We start from the raw sequence: 20,307 nt of genomic DNA, 5'->3' as shown, positions 1-20,307 counted from the left end.
TTATTAGGATGTCTGGGTTGTTCCAGATGGGTGTCATTTTACATGGTACGACAGAGGACTTGGACACTTTGAGAAAATCCCACCAGGGGGAGGGGATACTTAGTCCAGGTCTCATATACAGCCTATGATTGCAAGTTAAACCAGGTTCAACTTTGACCATAGACTGTAAAAAACATTGAACAGATCGAGCACTGAGGTCCCCCATTGGAAATGCATTACTTCCTCTCCTCGCGAAAGTAGGCCGCCGCTTTCACCGTCAATTCCTGAAATGGATACCGCCATTTGCAAACAATCTTCAGCGATTGGTCTGAGTCATAGCCGAGTCATGGAATCTACAGGAAGTACTGTCGCCAATCAGGAGTGAGATTATTGCAACCGTCTGCCGCTTTCCACGCCTCTACCACGAGACAGCGGGATGTAAACAGCTTCTTCTTTAATCACGGCGGCTCAGGAGAATCGTACAAGTCATTGTTGAAGCCTTTGAGGGAGAACCATTCCAACATTTGATTCTGTCAGCGGTCCTTTTGGATTTACGTACATTTATTCCTTTTTGTCGAGATAGAAGGAGCATTTGGGTGACACCGCTGGAGAACGGCGCGTGATCCCCTCGTGCGCGCCGCAGCTTTTCAGTTGTCATTTGCGGCCAGGTTACAGTCTGATCAGATGCACGTGAGAAGCGCGTTCAGCGGTATTTAAAATAAATAACCATCCTAACAAGTGAACAGCTGGATCTTTTTTCCGTTTGAAGATACGACCAGGCCCAAGTTTGTCTCGCGGTCCTGAGACGGCTGCATCTAATTCAGGCTGAAGCTGGAAAAGTGCGGCGAAGATGAAACTTTGGTTGGTGATTTTGTGCACATATATGTAACTTATAATTTATAAGCTACAATCAAAACAGTGAAATAACGAAAAAACGAAGTACATAAGTACCAAAGCACATAACCTCAGAGTGAAATATATTTCTACAGAGTAAATCCTCATCTAAAAATGTCGACAGCATGCTCCTCTTGTTGTTTTAAACTGCTGCATCGGTACATTCCATTGAGGAAAACAACAGTAGGACAATGATTACATTGTTGAATTGTAAAGTAGGTGTTAAAAGGTCTTCACGGACTCATTGATGAAGTCTGCTCCCATTGGCTACCCGTCATGTGTCACTCAAACGCCCCAGACGGTCGACGTCAGACCCACAAACGCTTATTGAGCCATCTGATTGGTCAATTTATAACTCTAATAACTTGTGATAATGGAAAAAAAATCTTTAAAAAAATAGGATTAGAAAAAAGAAGTTAATCAGAAAGCAGCAGAGGAAGAATGATTATTCTGAGATATAAAATGACTGAGAAATAACTGTCTGTTTCCCAATGTAAGTCAATGGGACTTTGGCCTTTTTGCAACCCAGTGGTACTTCCTATATGAACACGGAAGGAGGGGGGCTTGCTTCGTCCAGTTATTCTATATACAGTCTATGGTCCAAATTCACTGCACTTAACATCCGGTCTACCCGCTAACGAAGGACGCGGCCATCGGAGATCGCGAAGACCACGGCATCAGGAGGATGCGGAACCCGAATTTGGACACAGCAAACGTCACATCACTATTTACAACCACAAAATGCGGTAGGAGACTGCTGTATTTTCAACAGTTATGGCTATGTCATCTTTAGATGATGACAGTCTGGGTCTGAGCCTTGTCTTTGATACAGGCGGCTTACTTGGAGTTAGCGGCGGAAATTCCAACTCAAACATGTCGGCTAGCTAGCAAGCTAGCGGCCACGAATATTTAAAGGAGTTAGCTAGCTAACTCCAACAACGTCGGAGTTTGCTGCTGACCAACATTCTCGTTTTTTCCCACCATGGCGATCACAAAAGATCAGAAAAAAATATTCAGAAATAAACTTTACAAAGTAAGGTTGGTTTTCACAACTTTTTGAATAAAAGTAGTTGCGCAGCAAGGCAAACCACCAGGTTGCAGTCATGTCTCCCAGCATGCACTGCGGCTCAAAATGTATTTTTTTTAAGAAAAAAAACCCTTTAAAGTCATTTTTATTTTTAATTTACAAGTTACAAACATAAAGTACGGATTCCAAATTTGTCTAAAACGCACTTTTATCTAAAGCTTAAAACCATTAGTTTACATGCATGTTCGTATGGTGGGGTTTATATACCGCTCGCCAACAAATGCACTAACATAGAACTAGTGGTACTGGACTCCCGTGCTGGGGAGTACGGTAATAAGGTGAAGGGCTGGCAAGGTCTGTGCTCCCCGGTAGGGCACAGACTGGTTGACATGTTACCCAGACCGACTGTGCCCATTCGATGACGTGGTTCAATCAGACGTCATTGAATGAGGTGGGCCAATGGGTGTCATCAGCACAATGGCACCCATTGGAGCCAGTCAGACGTGGGCGTCTCCAGCCAGTACCTTCAACACTAGTTACTTTTTCATGATATTTTCAGTTGGGCTATTGAATAGCCTCCATCTACGATCTGATTATTATTTTTTAAATTATTATTTTTTAAATTACACCCTCCAAACAGAAGGTTCCAAAGCCCACCATTGGGAGAGTAATCTGCGTCACGTGCTATGAACCACTCAAGTTTACATTTAAATGTAAGAGCACATTTTAAAAACTGGAACAACTAATGACAAGGCCAGCTAAATATTTTAGAGGGGTCGCCAAAATGGCAGAATAAGCGGTTAAACAGTCCTGGATCCGATGCTTTACCTGGAAAAAAAACAACAGTGTAAAAAAAAAATTGAAAGAATTTCCACGCAATTAAATAGCGTTGATGGAACAAAAAGTAGCTTTGTTTGTTCAACTTAATACATTAATGTTTAGTGAATGAAATTTAATTAAGCAAAGATTTAGTTATGTTAATTGTAACATTATCTAATTAGGACAACATAATTATTTAATGTTAATGGAATAGTTGTAAATTTGATTAGATTTACACAATCAAAAAAATTCCATCCAACATAATTGATTATTGTTCAGGCAACAGGTTTAAATCATGTGGAAATTCTTTCAATATTATATTTATGTTTAACCACAGAATAAATATTATGTAAAAGTTAGATGTTAAAGACAAATTAAAATAAAGGAGAAAAGACAATGATGACATGTTCAAAAATTGTTTTTTTTTCTGGCAACAATGGCAGACGTTGATGCGGGACGCAGAGTCGGGGAAAATTTCCCTTTTAAATGTAAGTAAAAACTTTAATCTGATAAGTTTATGGTTTTTATGATTAACATAAAACATTTTACCGTTATTTTTGATCTGAAATGTTACAACATAAGTGCTTATATCGCGGTCTCGGCTCGTATGCTAGATCCTGCTGCTGTTCTTCGGTCGTTCGCTTTTGTTCTTTCTTGATGAAAACGAAAAAAAAAAAAATTAAAAACCTAATTTTATATCGTTTTTGGGACCAAAGAACAGACGGCAGTAATTATAAAACTCCGGGGTGAAAATGATCATCTTTGTACTGGCGCCAAATTTTTTCCATCTGCTTTGGCAAATCATACATTTATATACGTCTTCATCATCACAATAGAGCCGGCGTCACCGACCCTGTTCTTCTTGAACTCCACTGCCCTGCTTCAGTAATTCCTGATTAGCTGGATTGGATGAGCTCCGTTTCTGATTGACTGAACACACCTGATCAGGTGAGCAGAAAAGTAGCTGAAACAGGGTTAGCTGCCAAACAAACAGGGCAGGAGCTCAATAACAACAGAGTTGGTGACATTACTGTAGAGTTGAGTGTTTTTGTGTTTTAATGTGAAACATTTTTGAGAGGGATTAAACCTGTCATCTCTCCTGCTTTGTTTTCTGTGTTTTTCAGGACAATCCTGGAGAAAATGGATCTGCTGGAGAAGTACAGCAGTGAGTGAAAGAGAGGAGAGTGAAGAAAGAGAAGGAAGGAGAAACAGTGATGAGCTTCTAGACCTAAGCAGAGGACATGAGGCAGAAGAGCAGAGCGCACGAGAGAGGAGGGTAACTTTTGACCAACTTTAGTCTGCTGGAAAGAATTGCTGTTAAAATCCTTAGATGTCTGATAATAAATAAATGAAGTTTATGTTTGATATATTAAACATGTTTGTTTTTGTTTTGTTAATTTAAATAAAGATCTAAATCAAACACAGTGATTGTCATGGATTAATTGTAACTTTTATTTCCAACTATTTACAAAGTAAGTAAGTAAGTAAATCTTTATTTATATAGCACTTTTCACAGAGGACCACTCACAAAGTGCTTCACAAAAGATAAAATACATAAGATAGTCGACATGGATGGGGGGGGGGCTTCGACTGAGACCCGGGCTGGAACTTTCTGGGTGGTGATTGAACATCTTGCAAGGTGGTCTGCAGAGAGTTTCAGGATCATCTTCACTGTAGACTGCATCGTCCATCTTCAGGGTTTGCAGGGCTGGCTGTCGATGGATGCTGCATGACCAAAAATGATCCATAAATATGAGATAATGAATTTACAGGCTTTGGAAAAAAAAATCTCTTGATTATTTAATTACCTGTTACCAGTAATCAAGGTGGTACCTCCCCCAGGGCAGAAACCTCAGCCGGTAGTTGGTCCTGCCAGAGAGCATCACTGTGATCTCCAAACCAGCGTCCTCATCATCATCACCTCCACATCTTCCTCTGGGGCCTCGGTGTCGTCAGCACAGAGGCAGATGTTGTGGAGGATGGCACACGCTGTGACAACCTGCAATATATACGTTTAAATTAAATATATTCCAAAGAGTATTGAAAAACTGCAGTGTGTTCACTTACATGAGGTACAGAGGTGTGATGCACCTCCAGCATCTGCAGGAGGATGATCGATGTCCCCGATCCTGATCAAGGAGGTTCAGGAAGACTGTAGGAGAGTTCCTGTTCATTCTGAAGTCTGGTCTTGGGTCTTCACTGTTGGACAAACAGCTCCAGGATTGAGAGACTGGTTGATTCTGCATTACAGTGGTCTAGTCTAGTTAAAAAGAAATACATTTATATTTAAAAATATGTGGTTTTAAGTATTTTTTTTATTAAACTATAAAACATCATTACATGTATGTGAACATGTGAATAATGTTCTCAGTATTGAGAATAATTAAATACTACTTTTACAGATTTCAAATCAAATTTTAAAATAAATAAAAAAATAATAATTTCTGCAACAAAAGTCTGAAGATACAATTAACATTTAACACTATTGTAGAATGATTAATAAAATAAAAACCCATTGTAGTTATTTTGTAAATTTTTTTTATTCTCAGAAAAGTGTAGGTACTTTACGAAGTTACATTTACTGCAATAACCTGTGAAATAAACAAAACTTGAATAACCCACAAACCCACAAATTCAGTATTTGTGTATTTTACAACCTGTAATAGTGTTGCTAAATAAATATTTCAATTAAACTAGCTAACGCTAATATGTAAAAGAGCTTGTAGATGTTTTTTAAGCGTTTGTACACAGTACCTGCAGATCATTTTGTCTCCGCCGGAAAAATACCAACAAGTGCCGGCGGCAACGATGGACCTGCTCCAACTCCTCCAAAAGTAAAAGTTAAAAAAAAAAAAAAAACTCAGAATCATTTCGAGCTAAATGATTCACAACACGTTCAACTCACGGTGGCCAAACTAGCTAGCACAGTTAAAATAGCTTTCGTTGTTTTGTTTGTTCAATAAAGTTATATAAAAAAAAAACACAAGGCTAGACCGTCCAAATCATAGACTGTAAAAAACATTGGACAGATCGAGCACTGAGGTCCCCCATTGGAAATGCATTACTTCCTCTCCTCGTGAAAGTAGGCCGCCGCTTTCACCGTCAATTCCTGAAACGGATGTGGGGCTTGCTTCGTCCAGTTATTCTATATACAGTCTATGACTTTGACCAATCAAGGACTCGGGTTTGGTCGTGATGTATGGATGGTGTCCCTTTTAGTTTACTGAAGTGCCAACCGAAAATTGATTACAGAGGAGAAATCATCAATTGCGATTCGTGTTCGAACACCAATTTGCTCATATATCGGAATAGAGCTGTGACAGAAAAAAAAAAACATTCACAAAATTTACATCTCTACAACATTTCACATCAAGTCTCTTCCAACTGAACATGAGCTAATAGAAAGGTAAAGGAAAATCCCCTCCATGCTTGTTAAGTGTGAACACTATGGACTAAACACACATTTAGGTACACGCTTCACATGTCCAGTGTGAACACACTTCTATATTTGTGTGTATGTGTATATTAGTGTGTATTTGTGTCTGTAGTAGTGTGTGTTCCAGCACTAACATGGCAGACGCTCCATCTCCTGTGAAAATGAGCAGAAACTTTGAAATCCTACCAAAAGCTTCGTTCAGCATGGGCTCCTTCGCTTCTTCCTCTTCGTTATCCTCATCAATGAGAGGGGAATGAGAGAACCTGTGAGGAAACAGAGGACTGGATCAACTCTACCAGGAGACCAGCATCCACAACTCTGATGTGGCTTAAAACTAGAGGTGTAACGGATCACTAGCCACGGTTCGGCCCACACGTGCACCGCGGATCACCCCCACAAGGGCATATTAAAACCAATTGTCCATCAAATGCAGTTTGTGTCAAATTCATGTTCAAGTATGAAAGTTGCTGCTAAACGCTATACTAAAGGGTGTTGAATCGAAGCTCCCACTGCGTGTGGGAGGGGCTTACGTCGGTTTTTCAACCTTGACAACGATACGTGAATGATTAAAGATTGGGATTATTTCAGAGCCAGTAAGGCCAAGTGGGCCACATACAGTTTAAAAGAGGGCAGATTGGCCCTGATTGGGTTGGTCCACAGTTTCTGTGGTGGCTCCACATGTATTTGCCCACATTGACTTAAGTGGACACTCTGTGTGTAGCTGCTCCATGGACAGCGGGTCTGCTCGCCACATCATAGCTCGCTAGCTCAATACAGAGCAGCTCGCTACATCATAACTCAATGACAGCACTATAAAGACATTCAGTCACCATGGTAACGCAGACTGACCTCTGGCTGTTGACTGAAGGTCGCAGCAGCACCATGATGACCAGCAGAATGGTGGAGAACAGCAGGCGCCAGAAGGCGTCGTCGATCCACAAGTTCCTCCAACCCTGGACAAAGGAGAGCTTTGAGAAGAGACGAAGGACACAAACCCGACACCGCAAGAAACCAAACTGACCCTCTGGCAGTCGACCAGCTGGAAGACTTTAGTCGTCCAGACGATGAAGACGATGGAGGCTGTGGACACAAAATCTGTCAAGAGCATGCCTACACCAACCTCAATCCACACCGGCCCTCTGGGTAATTCTATCTGACCCTCCAGATCATTTGACTTTTTTGTTATTAATGACCCAATGTCTATCTTCTAACTTGTATCATTTAGACAGAATATATTTTTATGGTGAGTAAAATATTGGAAGTTATTTAAGGTTTAAGTTGATTTATTCTGGAATAATATTGCTGCCTTTTTATTATTCATAATTATGTTACAGGTTATGGTTTTAAAGTTTTAAAAATTGGCATTCTGATAGCTTTTTAGATTATTTCTCCATTTAGTATGATTTCTAGGCTATTCTGGAGTTCAGCTAATATTTCAGCTGCATGCTAGCTGTATTGGCTGATCTAGTTTTTTTTTTTTTTTAAGTTTTTTAGTCTATTTTGGGCCTGATCCAAATTCTCCCCTTTTCACTTCCCCTTAGCCCTCCCCCTTGAAGTCAAAGTCGTGCCCAGAATTATTATTTTTCAAGTTTCACCCTGGGCTGCACGGTGGCGCAAGTGGTTAGCGCTCTCGCCTCACAGCGAGAAGGCCCCGGTTCGAATCCCGGCTGGGACCTTTCTGTGTGGAGTTTGCATGTTCTCCCCGTGCATGTGTGGGTTTTCACCGGGGACTCCGGCTTCCTCCCACCGTCCAAAAACATGCTTCGTAGGTTAATTGGCGACTCTGAATTGCCCCTAGGTGTGGATGTGAGAGTGGATGTGTGAGTGATTGAGGCCCTGTGACAGACTGGCGACCTGTCCAGGGTGTACCCCGCCTTCGCCCTTCAGTACCCGGGATAGGCTCCGGCACCCCCGCGACCCCGAAAGGGAAGAAGCGGTCAAGAAGATGGATGGATGGAAGTTTCACCCTCCAAACAGAGGGGTCCAGAGTCAGCTGTCGCAAGAGTGAACCGTGTCGTGCGAAGAAGCGCTTTTCTTCACTTTGAGGTGCTCTGAACCACAGAAGTTTACATTTAAATGCAAGTACTGACTTTATGTTGTAGCGTCACTTTTTTAAAGTTATAAAACCGATGTTGTTATGTATATTCAACCTCTGAAGTCAAACTCTTTCGTCTGAGCTGGTGGGTACTCACCGACGACAGAGAAGATGAGGGTGTTGGTGAAATGCTGGTACAGAGAGAGCTTCACCGCGTTCCTGCGCAGCTTCAGCAGGCGGGTGGTCTGAGACAGGCTGATGAAAATGTGCGTGCTGGTCAAGGCTGATACTGTCACGTTTACACAGGCAGAGCTTTTGACTGACAGCAGGAAAGGATATCCACCACATGACGCACGAGTCGATGAGGGACAGGCTGAGATTGGCCAAAAGAGCAACCGTCCCGTAGAAACCCTGCAGGGAAAGACCTAAGACTGTCAGAGCGGAGGGGTTGCTGAATCCCTCTGATGCTTTTTTCATAGGCAAGTGTTAACACAACATTAGCAACTTTTTTAGTCCAAACGATTATTAAAAATAAACAGTCTCCTAAAAATTACAGCAATAAGTCAGAAAGGTTCATAAAGTTAAAAAATAAAAGTCATTTACTATTTACAGGGGTCCTGTAGATTCAAAAATCACTTTTTATCAATAATACTATTAGAATCTGCACTCACGCCGGTCACTCTCAGCACACCTTCCACTGAGGAGAACAGCAGGTACAGCAGCCCAACGGCCACCAGGTGATGCACCGTGGTGCCGAGCCGGGGCCTGCAGACAAACATCCAAACAATTCAGGCGCACACTTTTTATAAAGAAAGCTGAAAATGAAAAAAAGAGTTCAACTGACTTGACTATCCCGTAACCAAGACTGACGATGAGGACCAGGATTCGAGCCAGAGATCGCTTCAGGGCAGAGAGCAGCTCGGCAAAGACCACAGCCCCCAGAACTGAGGAGAAACACACAGTTATGATGATACTACGTCTTCCAGTTGTGGCCCGACTCTTATAGCAAACGCCGGGTCTAAACAGCTGTTTGTTACTGTTAGACGCTGGTCTCCTTTGAGATCTGCCCATCTTTCAGGGTCGTGGACAGTCATGCAGACGCCGCGTGTCTGTGGTGTCTGTGTCGTGTAGTAATGGCAAAGAAACACTCATTTGATTTAGTGTTTAAACCTCATACGGTGGTTAAACGCTAAAGAACATTCTGGAGAGGAATCTGCACCGAATGTTGGTGTGGATCCTAAACGTGTCAGAGAATGGAGTAGGGCTGGGAATCTCAGGGCAACTCACGATACGATTCACCAAACATAACTCACAATATCGACAGTATCTCGATGTGGCAAACATTAAATAATCAAAATTTTACCTTGTAATCTATGATATATAGCCATTTTTAAATTAAATATATATATTTTTTTCTTCAAAACCTTTTTTTAAGAACAATTTAAAACACAATTAGGGCTGCCACGATTAGTCGACTAATCAACGACTAATCGACTATTAAAATAGTCGATTAGTCGACTAATCGACGACTAATCGACTATTAAAATAGTCGACGACTAATTTAATAGTCGATTAGTCGTTACTTCATATTAAATTGAGTCAGTGTAGTAAAGTTGAAAGTTATAATGGTGTTATGCTAGCTTATTGGACTATTTTGGCATTTATTAAGGTTTTTTTAGGCTATTTTGGAGTTTTTATTTCAGCTACATGCTAGCTGTCTTTGCTAACTTAGGCTTTTTTTAGGCTAATTTGGCCTTTAACTCATATTTTAGTTGGCTATCAGCATCTTCAGCCATCGTCACTAGCATCTTTTGCGGCCAAATTCAGCTTACATTTCATCTATAATGATGCTAGTGTGAATATATATATATATATATATATATATATATATATATATATTATATATATATTATATATATATATAGTTTTTAGTTAGTTTAAAGTGAATGATGGTTAAGATTTGTGTTTTACATCAACTTTGTGCATGACCCGATTAGTCGACTAATCGGAAAAAATAATCGGTGATTAGTCGACTATTAAAATAATCGTTTGTGGCAGCCCTAAACACAATATGTTAATTTTATTGCCCTTTCCAACTTTAAAATAAAATTATCAATAAATACTAAGGTGTCTTTACAATGATAACATACATTTTAAGGTAACAAATAAAGAAAGCTTCAGTTCAGAAGTAAAATGCAGAGAACTGGACATCAAATGCCCTTCATACTTCAAAGAACAATGAATGTGGAAATAAAAAATCATAATGCTGCATTATAATTCATTTTACATTTTATGTAAGATAATTTATTATTACTGAGGCCCAATATGATCTCTCAGCCTGTTATTATTTTATGATCATTGTTTTTTTTACAGTGCTGGTATCCATATTCATTTTTATTATATTTCCAGCATTAATCTTTGATAATCAACACTTTGGTCACGTGCTCCACATGTGTACCGCTAGTATGCACACCTGTTGGATCAATAACGCCGCTAGACGTCTCATTTAAATGGTCAGACGCTGCACAGATCTACGTTAGAATCTGATGTATTTTAGTGCGGCGTTTGGACAAATTACTGCTGTTTCCGCCATCACAATCCATGTTTTGTAACATTAGAGACAGCGTGCTGTCTGCATCTGCTTTAGAAAAACACAGACACAGCTTGGACCTCTTTGCTCGCGGCACGCTGCCATCCTCGTGCGTTTTATCTGTCATTGGAGTATGCGGTGAGAGCGCCTGAGGAGCCCCTCCCCTCTCCGCAGCATGCAGATAAGCAGCGAAGAAAGTGCGCTCCATGTTTGCGCTAGACCTGCGCCACGATGTTTTTAGGCATTTAAGCTAAAAACGAGGGTTGTGAACGTTAATGCATGTGATTAATCAAAAAGAATGAATACTTTATCATTTATGAACATGTAATTACACCTCACAAAGAAACAGTCAACCGCTTTGCCTCAGACGGCTCAGGCTTCCACGGTGTGCATTAAAACGTCGAGTATTATCCCCTTTACACCATACAACAGAAATAAAAATTCAGTTTTTAGTACTTTGTTATTGTTTTTTTTCACAGCAGCCTACCGTAGTCTCCTCTGTATCGGATGCTCTGGTATTCCGAGTAGAACACGGCCTTCTCCAGCATGCCGAGGATGATGACAGCACCGATCCAAAACTGAACCCGCAGCAGATCCCTCCAGTAACAGACACACCAGAAGAGCCAGAGCGCCCCGAACAGCACGTACACGATGCACATGACCATGAAGAACTGCCAGGGAGCAAGATCATTATCAGCAGCTGCAAACTGATGATCCACAAAATAAAAAAGGCCAAACTTACTATCATGAGAGGAAAGTCAGCTGGGGAGGAGTAATCATGAGGCCCCCTCATCTCCACGTTCACTGAGGAGTGACAGGAATCGTTCAGAGCTCACTCCAGACGCTGACAAAGAATCAGGATTTCATTCTTACTTGTGAAAACAAAGTTTGGGATCTCTGCCCCGACCTCATCGTCTTCTGCCCCCCGAAAGATGGGCTGCACCTTGACGATGAACAGGTATGGGCTGTCCTCCCAGGCTTTGGCAACCGCGCTGACATCCTAAAAACATTGTTTGAGGAGACCGTTTTGAACAGAGCTGGAAGCTACTTCCTACAGCTTTCAGATTCTGCTGGAATCTGCTAGAATGACGTTGATCGTGTTAACAATTTATAAAATTACAGTAAATCAAAGAACATAAAGACTGGAGCTCTGGTGTTAAAGGGTTAATTAAGACTACAGCAGCTGATATCATTTAGTACTGATGGGGGGGGGGGGTTCTCTTGAGACTAACAGATTTCAGGTGATGTCCTTTTTTCCTTCGTGTGTTCGACGTTTTATCTCCTGTGTCATTTCACTTTATTTTAACTCAACTTGTGTACTTCAATGTTCTGATTTCTGGAATATTTGGCTTGATGACAACCTCTGGTAGAAATTTTGTCAGTGGGTCAATATGAAATGTTCTTGTTGATAGAAATGCTGATGCGTCCAATAAGGATTTTCACACTTTCTAGTCCTCTTAGAACAGAAATAAAAAATGTTTCACCAGAAGTAGAGACAGTGCTAGGTTTGCATTTAGGTAGTACTGCCAGAAGCGATCGTTTTAAGTCGACTAATCACAGAAACTTTTCAACTAATCGGCTCATTCGCAAACTGGATGTAAAGCACACATCTTAACCATCATTAGCTTTAAACGAACTAAAAACTAGATATATAGCATTAGCTGTGATAATGATAGTGTGAATGCTGTAAGATGAATTTGGACGCTGAAGATGCTAGTGCTGGTAGCTGAAAGCACTGAAGCTGATAGCCAGCTAAAATATTAGCTAAATGCCAAATTAGCCTAAAAAAAATAAAAAAAGGCCTAAATTTGCCAAAACAGCTAGTATGTAAGTGAAATATTAGCTGAACTCCAAAATAGTCTAAAAAAACGTAATAAATGCCAAAATAGCCCGAAAAGCTACAGAATGTCATTTTAAGTTTTAGCCTTAATACATTCCAAATCCATATAATATAAAGTAATCGACTATTAAATTAGTCATCAACTATTTTAACTGTCAATTAGTCATCGATTAGTCGACTGGTCGCGCCACATTTAGATAAAGAACAGTTTTAGAATTTTAAGACCTGAAGGATGACTCCTTACCGGTTTATCGGGCCATGCCAGAGTTTGATTGGAAGAGTCACTCTGAAGGGAAATGAAAAGAAAAGGATGAAATCCTGTTGCATTATGGGATTCAGCCTCATACTCAAAGATCAGCCACACCTCTGGGCTGGACAGCAGCTGATAAGGGTTGTAGTCTGAAAAATAAACCTGCAAAAAGATGAAGAAGATCGTCAGCAGGAGTTCAGACTCTTATGGTGTGACCATAAGTCAGAGCGCGAGTCTTAGAGTCGAGCACAAACCTTTGGCAAAAAGAGTGAAGAGCAGTTCTCAAAGTACATGAAGCCCTGACTGTAGAAGCCGCTCCAGCCGTCCTTCAGCATGTGGTCCAAAGAAAACATGCTGATGGCTCTGTTGTTCTTCAGAAACAAGAGTGAAGAGTCAGGAAACGGAGACCAGCCACAATAAACTTCCTTCAAAGAACCTTTCATTTTGATTGCCTTAAAATAATAGGCTGAATAGTTTTGAGGATATTCTTCACATAGAGGAGAAACACTAGGACAGATTTTTATACACTATATATTCCCAAAAGGATTGATTCAGCCTAGGGATGGGCGATAAAACAATAACGATATATATCCCGATGGACTTTTTCCCGATAGAGGCTTTTATTTTGAAGGGTCCGAAATTAATACTCGCCAGTTGCGAGCATTTGCAGAGTAAATGTTTGCATCTAATTATTTATGTTTATCAGCCATCATTTTATTGAGGCGTTTGTGTCTCATAATTCAAAACAAAAGTCAATAGTGGAAATTTGTTTTCATTTTCACAATCTACCTGTTTTACCCGTCTCCTAAATAAAATGAAAAAGCAATTCTCCAAAGAACTTTTTCTTTTTCTTCTTCAACACCACTCTTTCGGTAACTTAATTAAAATGACAAAGACACGCTGTCACGTCTCCGCTGGGACAGAAGCAGGACTCACCGGTGTGTTGAAGACCTCGTTGTAGCACGCGGAGGAGCGCAGATACCAGCTGATGTTGAAGGCCAGGTGTCTGTCACACACACCCGAATCATTCCGGACTGGAGACAGAAAGGGCTGAGGTGATACTTTTGTTCAAAAATATGATGTAGATTATGTGACTGAACAGAGAAGACAAGCTGAAGTCCATCAGTGCAGCAGCACTCCTCTCTGTTAGAATTGTGTTCATTCTGCTGTTATCCAAACACATGCTTTTGCATCAAAGAGCTGAGTCAGCTGCTCCCAGGCACAAACTGCTGAGTCAGAACTTGTAGATAACTCAATCAGTTTGATTGGCAGACAAGTCAGAGGGAGTTCTGAATATCAAAGCATTTCTGCTGATCTGGCGCCCCCTGCAGGTCTGGCGGATCCCACATTGAGATTCAGTGAAGCTGGACTGGGAGCTGCCGGTGTTGAAACACAAGCGTCGTCCCACAAAGCAAACAGACGGGCGCAGGAGAACCGGCGCTCCCGAAACGTTACAGATGGCAGAGCATGCAACAGCAGTTGTGTAACTTACAGCGCATGTAAATGGTGGTGTTGGCGTAGAGGGTCTTCCGGAAAACAGCATCCTGCGTCTAAGAGCAACAGAAAGCCATCAGTCATGCACAGAGTTTCCTTTGGATCAGTAATCAGGATACTTTTTATTCACGATTGCCACAAATGTTTACAACAGCGCTGAATTTTGGTCGATACCTGAAATGCAGGTACTGATGTTCAAAGAGGAGTTTCATCTGAGACTTTTCAGAAGGAATATTCATATCTGCTGACATTCCACTTTTAATTGTTGTCATCATTCATCCCACAAAAAACATCTACATAGAAAAACATTTGACTTCATAGATCAGGGGTGTCAAACTCAATCATACAATGAGCCAAAATCCAAAACAAATTGGGTCGCAGGCCGCACAGGATAAACGTTTATTGAACACTCTAAAACTAAATTCTTAAAACTTAAAAAAACATAACTTTTTAACATAGTTATGAACTAGTTATATAGCCTTAATCATGATGATGCTAGAGTGAATGCTGTAAGCTGAATTTGTCCGCTGAAGATGCTATAGTGCTGATAGTTGAAGATGCTGAAATTTATAGCTAATAAAGCTAAAGCTAATAGATTAAAACATTAATAGCTAGCTAAAATATTAGCCAAATGCCAATTGAGCCTAAAAAACTTAAAACAACAAAAAACATATATTAACCGAAAGAGCTAGCATGAAAAAAGACTAAATTAACCAAATCAGCTAGCGTGTAGATATTAGCTTAACTCCAAAACATCTTAAAAACTAAAAAAAAAACTAAATTAGCCAAAACAGCTAGCATGTAGCTGAAATATTATCTAAACTTCCAAAAAGCCTAAATAACTGAAACACAGATTAAATTAGCCAAATCAGCAACTGTGTAAATATTAGCTAAACTTCAAAACAGCTTAAAAACAAAAAAGCCTAATTTAGCCAAAAAAGCTAGCATTAGCCTACGCCAGAAGAGCCTAAAAAACAAAACAAAACAAAAAAGTCTAGATCAGTCAAAGCTGCTAGCACATAGCTGAAATATTAGCTAACCTCCAGAATAGCATAAAAAATCTTAGCAAATACCAAAATAGTCCAAAAAGTTAGCAGAATGCCATTTTTAAAAACTTTAAAACTGTAACTTTTAACAAGTATAAATAATAAAAAGACTTCAATATTATTCCAAAATAAATCAACTTAAACCTTAAAATCCTTTCAATATTTTACTCCCCATAAAAATATGTTTTGTCAAAATTATACAAGTAAGAAATGAGCTCAAGATAAAATCGGGCCATTAATAACAATAATATAAAATTATCTGGAGGGCCAGATGGAATTACCCAGAGGGCCGGATCTGGCCCCCGGGCCTTGGCCTTGACTTTGACACAAGTGTCATAGATGAACTTCAATCTCTGCTCACAAGGTGGAAATAATTTCCACATGATGCTGCTTTCTGTGAATCTGTAGTGGGAATTGACTTTGCTTAGTTATAAAACAAAACGTTATCACCAAAGTCTCCAGCGATTTACCTAAAAACAGATGGAACTCATGTTATAGTCTTTCATCTAAGCACTAATACAGACAGAAATCCCATTAGAGGAAAGTCTATCTGTGGGTTTTTTTTAACCGATTTCTAGAGGCGATATGTTTGAACCAATAAAATGAACAAAACTTGAAGTTCCACTCCGACTCCAGAGTCACATGTGGCTCTTATATCTCCATGCTGGCTCTCTGGCTGAAGGAAAAAAAAATAATAGTAATTTTTAAAGTAAGGATTATTTAATTTAGATTAGTTACATGTATAAATTTATGTCTGAGGTTCACATAAACGATAAACTTTGTAGATTTTTACATCCCTGTTGACCTGAAGACGTCTTGTTTGCTCAACTCTATCCTCCAGAATGAACCGATTTTGGTAAAAACTTTGACATTTTATGATTTAGAAGCACATATTATTTTATGCTGCACAACACTGGTTACTAGCTGCACTGAGATGATCCTGCTTGAAACAGATTATCTTTTATTTTGAAAATATGTTTAAATTACATTTTGAGAGATGCTTGGTTCTGCATATATTTATAAAAACAAAGACGATCAAGGATCTATTTGTCAGCAAGTGGATGCATCAGAATGGAGCAAGGAGCTTGTGGTCTACCCAGCATATTACGTCACAAATACAATACTTTTTCAAACGGCATTTTATTTTTTATTTGCTCCTGATTCACAACGATATGAATAAATAAACACTCTTTTAAGGTTATTTTTCATTAAACATGTCCTCCATCATCTGAAAATGCTACAAGAATGTATTTTAAAAAATCATCTGAGTGACTCTTTAAGATGTTTTTAAAGAAAATGACAGCAAAGATGAGATGAGAGTGTTCCACTGGCGGAGCAGAGAATGGGTCGGAACCACCAGCTCTTCCCAGGCTAGCTTTATTCTAAACCATCTCAGAAACTAACCAGCTCGTTCATAAAGGAAACCCGTCGATGCTGAACCAAAAACAAAGACATTGTTGTAATAAAAGTGTTATTCTTCTACTGAAGCGACACATAAAAACACCAACCGTTAGCCGTCCGGATGCTACTGAGCTAGGTTAGCTAACAGCTGCGGAGGATTCGGCGGAACAAACGCGGTTAAACACGGTCAAAAACATCGGATTCAGCTTCCAACACTGACCGAGTTGATGCTCATGCTCCACACCGACACCTCTGCCGCCTCGCCGGGACCCGGGACGGACGCTAGGAGCAACAAGCACCGCAGGAGCGTCCCGACATCTGGCATCTTCTTCATCCGTGCTGGCGGCCAGTGCATCCGCGCGCACGCAGACGGGGAGAGCTATGGAAAGCAACAAGCTCCAAAATCCTCAAACATTTTCTCTCTCTCTTTTTTTTTAAATTGACAAAAGTTGAAATTTACAACAAATGAATACACAAATCTGAACAGTGTACAGAAGGAATAAAAAAGACATGTTTAAACAAAATGAGACAAGAATAAAAAAAATAAAATGAAGAGAATACAAAGACATTATGAACAATAAATTAGGGGTTATCAGAAAGCTGCAAATAACATGTAATATCTTGAAGTTTCAGAGCATATTTTTTTCCATTAGGTTTACGGATTAAAAGAATAAGCAGAGTTCTTTATGAAATGTAAAAAAAGATGGTTTGGTCTTCATAAATCTGCATTTATATAAAACTTTCTCAGGATAATTATAACATCTAAGATAAATTCTGTAGTTTTTTTTTTTTAAAATGAACCCAAAAATGACATTCTTAATAGAAAAATCGGTTAAGTATGGAATTTTAGTAAAAAGCCATTAATGTACATCGTCCCAAAAAGCATTAGAATAACAACATTCGAAGAATGGATGCTCAGTAGTTTCAATTTCGTCATTACAAAAAGAAAAACAATTTTCAGGAATTCCAAATCGTTTTCTAAGTCATTCTTTGGAGGGGTATATACCTGTGAACGTTTTGAAGTGGACTTCAATTCCTCAACATGAGCGCCTTCACAGTGACCCAACAGAGCACCACTTTTATGTTCTATGTATTTGTCGTTTTACTATTAGAACTGGTTTAAAACGTTTTTTTACGACAAATTACAGTTACACTGAGTTTTTTTTTCTTTTAGTTTTCGGTTGTTCCAAGCCATTGACTGTATATAAGAAATGGAAAGAGTGACCCCTCTCCCTAGCGTTCCAAGCAGGAAGTACTCGCAGAATCCAAGAAGACAAAATCCACACGCTAGCCGATCTGGCGTTTGCTTCACAGTATGCAGTGAGGCTAATTCAAGCCCAGTGCTGCGATGTGAGCAAGCGGCGCGAAGGTCTGCCAGCACCTCGATTCGAGCGGCGAGGTGCGAATCGGGCAGCACGGCCAAAATGTAAATACCTGAAGTTTGACAGCTCACTGCGTCCCATCTGCCAATCAGGCACTCAGGTTTGGGCACAGGACTTTTCCAGTGAGTGACCCCATCAGCAGGTGCTGGCTCGCCAACGAACCTCAACCCCAGACCTGACACCAAATAGTAAGGAACGTCATAAAGATGAAATGTTAATTGTACCTTTAATAATACAAAAAAGGTTTAACCTGAAAAAAACAACAACAATAGAAAACAAACAAAATGTTAGAAAACAATTCTCAAAAAATGTTAAAATGTATATTAGACTGTACTTGAGAATTATTTGTAGTCGATTCCACCTAAAAGTTTCAAACTAAGAAACAAAGAGAGTAAACACAACCTTTAGAGAAAGAAAATATGTCATTAAATAAAGGGAAAGTCATTAAGATCCATTGATTGTTTTCAGGAGCCAACGCTCTGTCTCCCCCTGTAGTCATCCTGAGTACTGACTGCACTCAATCTCCCATCAACCCCAGCACACAGTGTCTGGATGTCTCCAGACTCGTCAGTCCATCTGCCACAGGACATTGAAACACTTCTCAGACCACTCTCAGTGCAAAAGTATTGCTTGTGCCTTTCTGCCTGCATACTGAGCATTTTGGCTCTGATCACCCGTTACCTGATCCTGTTTTGTACCTGGGTCTGCCTCTACGCCGCCTGCCCCGACCTTTTGCCTGGATTATCACTCTGACTTGCTCTTGTTTGACTTTCTGACAATTCCGTGACAATCGTACCTTTAAGAAGAACATGAAGATTTCACCTGAAAAAAAAAAAATAGAAAAGAAACATAATCTTAAATAATAAATCTGGAAAAATGTGTATCTTAAAATAACATTTTACCTGAGAATTATTTGTAGTGGTTTCCACCTAAATTTTTGATATTTAGAAAAAAGCAGAATGAACACAAACCTGTAGAAAAAGAAAATTATGTCACTAAATATAATGGAAAGTCATTAAGAACAAATATTGATCGTACCTTTAAGAAAAACATCAAAGGGGTTCTACCTGAAAAAATTAAAACAGAAAGAGACATAATAAAATAAAACTAAATGTTCTAGAAAATGTGTTAACTGAATATTTGATCATACCTGTGAAAATTATAAAATTATTGGTAGTGGGTTCTGACTAACAACAGGGACATGGACCCCCCCAGGCTCAGATGGGATGTGATAGCGGCTCGTTGTCTCGCCGTTGAACTCTGTGATCCGTCTCTCTGCGTGGAGAGATGGCCGGCGGGCCCAGGACGCCAGCTCCCAAAGGGACACTGCCCCTAAGGGCCTGGTTGCCCCTGCCAGGGTTACGTTAGGGAACAGAAGACTTTCCCATGTATTGTGTCCATCCGTTTGATTGTATATGATTGGTGTGATTATTTTGACTGTATTTATACAATAAATTAAAATTCCCTCTGCATTTATCCGGACTTGGGACCGGCACAAAAAAGCACTGGATTGTGTCTTTTTTGTGGTTGCATTAAAAATCTGTTTTTCTTTCAAATAAATGTATTACATTTATTCGATTTACTTTATAGATGACATTGTGGTTTATATATATATATATATATATATATATATATATATATATATATGTATATATATATGCTGGGTTTTGTTATTTTAGTTTGGGATTAGATCTTGGTAGTCTTAATTTATTTGTTTTCTTTAGGTAGTTTTGGTTATGCAGCCATTATCAGGAGCTGCTGACTCCAACAGTCGATAGGCTGGGTCAGCAGTCTCTCTGAATTACTTTAAGTTTGGCCAGAGAGCCATCATGGAGTGATAAAACAGCCACATGTGGATCTGGAGCCGCAGGTTGTAGACCCCTGGTCTAAAGTGATAATCAACTAGAGGTCCAAGCTGAAACATTCTATTTTTCACTTGAATTTATAAAGCCAATTATTTTGTGTTAAATCATGAGAAAAGCGAGGTCCCAGTGAAAACTCACACAAAAAAGGATATGGTCAAAAAAGAACTTCTAAAACATTTTGTTTTATTTAAACACATTTGTCCTACTTTAACTAAAAGATAATTGCTATGAAGAACAAATCCTACCTTT

At 39.6% G+C, this 20,307-nt stretch overlaps 1 protein-coding gene and 1 long non-coding RNA gene across 6 annotated transcripts in view; one reads left to right on the top strand and one right to left on the bottom strand.

The window, feature by feature from the left end:
- Positions 1-17,195, bottom strand: part of LOC112144198 (transmembrane protein 87A) — a 23,363-nt gene extending 6,168 nt beyond the window's left edge. The window contains exons 1-20 of one of the 3 annotated variants that reach the window (XR_002918866.2): positions 17,032-17,195; positions 14,363-14,420; positions 13,807-13,904; positions 13,125-13,241; positions 12,985-13,032; positions 12,865-12,906; positions 11,654-11,780; positions 11,523-11,584; positions 11,268-11,451; positions 9,035-9,134; positions 8,862-8,955; positions 8,530-8,601; positions 8,348-8,456; positions 7,177-7,235; positions 7,005-7,108; positions 6,342-6,418; positions 5,474-5,545; positions 4,787-4,979; positions 4,528-4,718; positions 3,349-4,444 (exon numbers count right to left, since the gene is read on the bottom strand). Coding sequence is in view for 1 of the 3 variants with exons in the window: in XM_024268564.2 (XP_024124332.1) it covers positions 6,342-6,418; positions 7,005-7,108; positions 7,177-7,235; positions 8,348-8,456; positions 8,530-8,601; positions 8,862-8,955; positions 9,035-9,134; positions 11,268-11,451; positions 11,523-11,584; positions 11,654-11,780; positions 12,865-12,906; positions 12,985-13,032; positions 13,125-13,241; positions 13,807-13,904; positions 14,363-14,420; positions 17,032-17,166 (1,486 nt within the window). In the remaining 2 variants the exon portion in view is untranslated. Of the gene's footprint in view, positions 1-3,348; positions 4,445-4,527; positions 4,719-4,786; positions 4,980-5,473; positions 5,546-6,341; positions 6,419-7,004; positions 7,109-7,176; positions 7,236-8,347; positions 8,457-8,529; positions 8,602-8,861; positions 8,956-9,034; positions 9,135-11,267; positions 11,452-11,522; positions 11,585-11,653; positions 11,781-12,864; positions 12,907-12,984; positions 13,033-13,124; positions 13,242-13,806; positions 13,905-14,362; positions 14,421-17,031 lie in introns of those variants that run through there. The other 2 variants (XR_002918867.2, XM_024268564.2) reach the window with 2 other exon arrangements.
- On the top strand, positions 1,358-4,515 carry LOC112144213. 3 transcript variants are annotated; one of them, XR_002918869.2, is made up of 4 exons: positions 1,358-1,619; positions 3,163-3,207; positions 3,556-3,667; positions 3,844-4,515. It is a non-coding gene; the product is annotated as an uncharacterized LOC112144213 (long non-coding RNA). The 3 variants fall into 3 exon arrangements; XR_002918868.2 differs by having other exon boundaries at positions 1,363-1,619; positions 3,182-3,207; XR_004947031.1 differs by lacking the exon at positions 1,358-1,619 and having other exon boundaries at positions 1,626-3,207.
- Positions 17,196-20,307: the final 3,112 nt, after the last annotated feature.

The sequence above is a fragment of the Oryzias melastigma genome, linkage group LG22 (genome assembly GCF_002922805.2).
Source record: "Oryzias melastigma strain HK-1 linkage group LG22, ASM292280v2, whole genome shotgun sequence".
NCBI lineage: Eukaryota > Metazoa > Chordata > Actinopteri > Beloniformes > Adrianichthyidae > Oryzias > Oryzias melastigma.
Note: the sequence above shows the minus strand (reverse complement) of the source record. Positions and strands in the feature narration are given on the sequence as shown.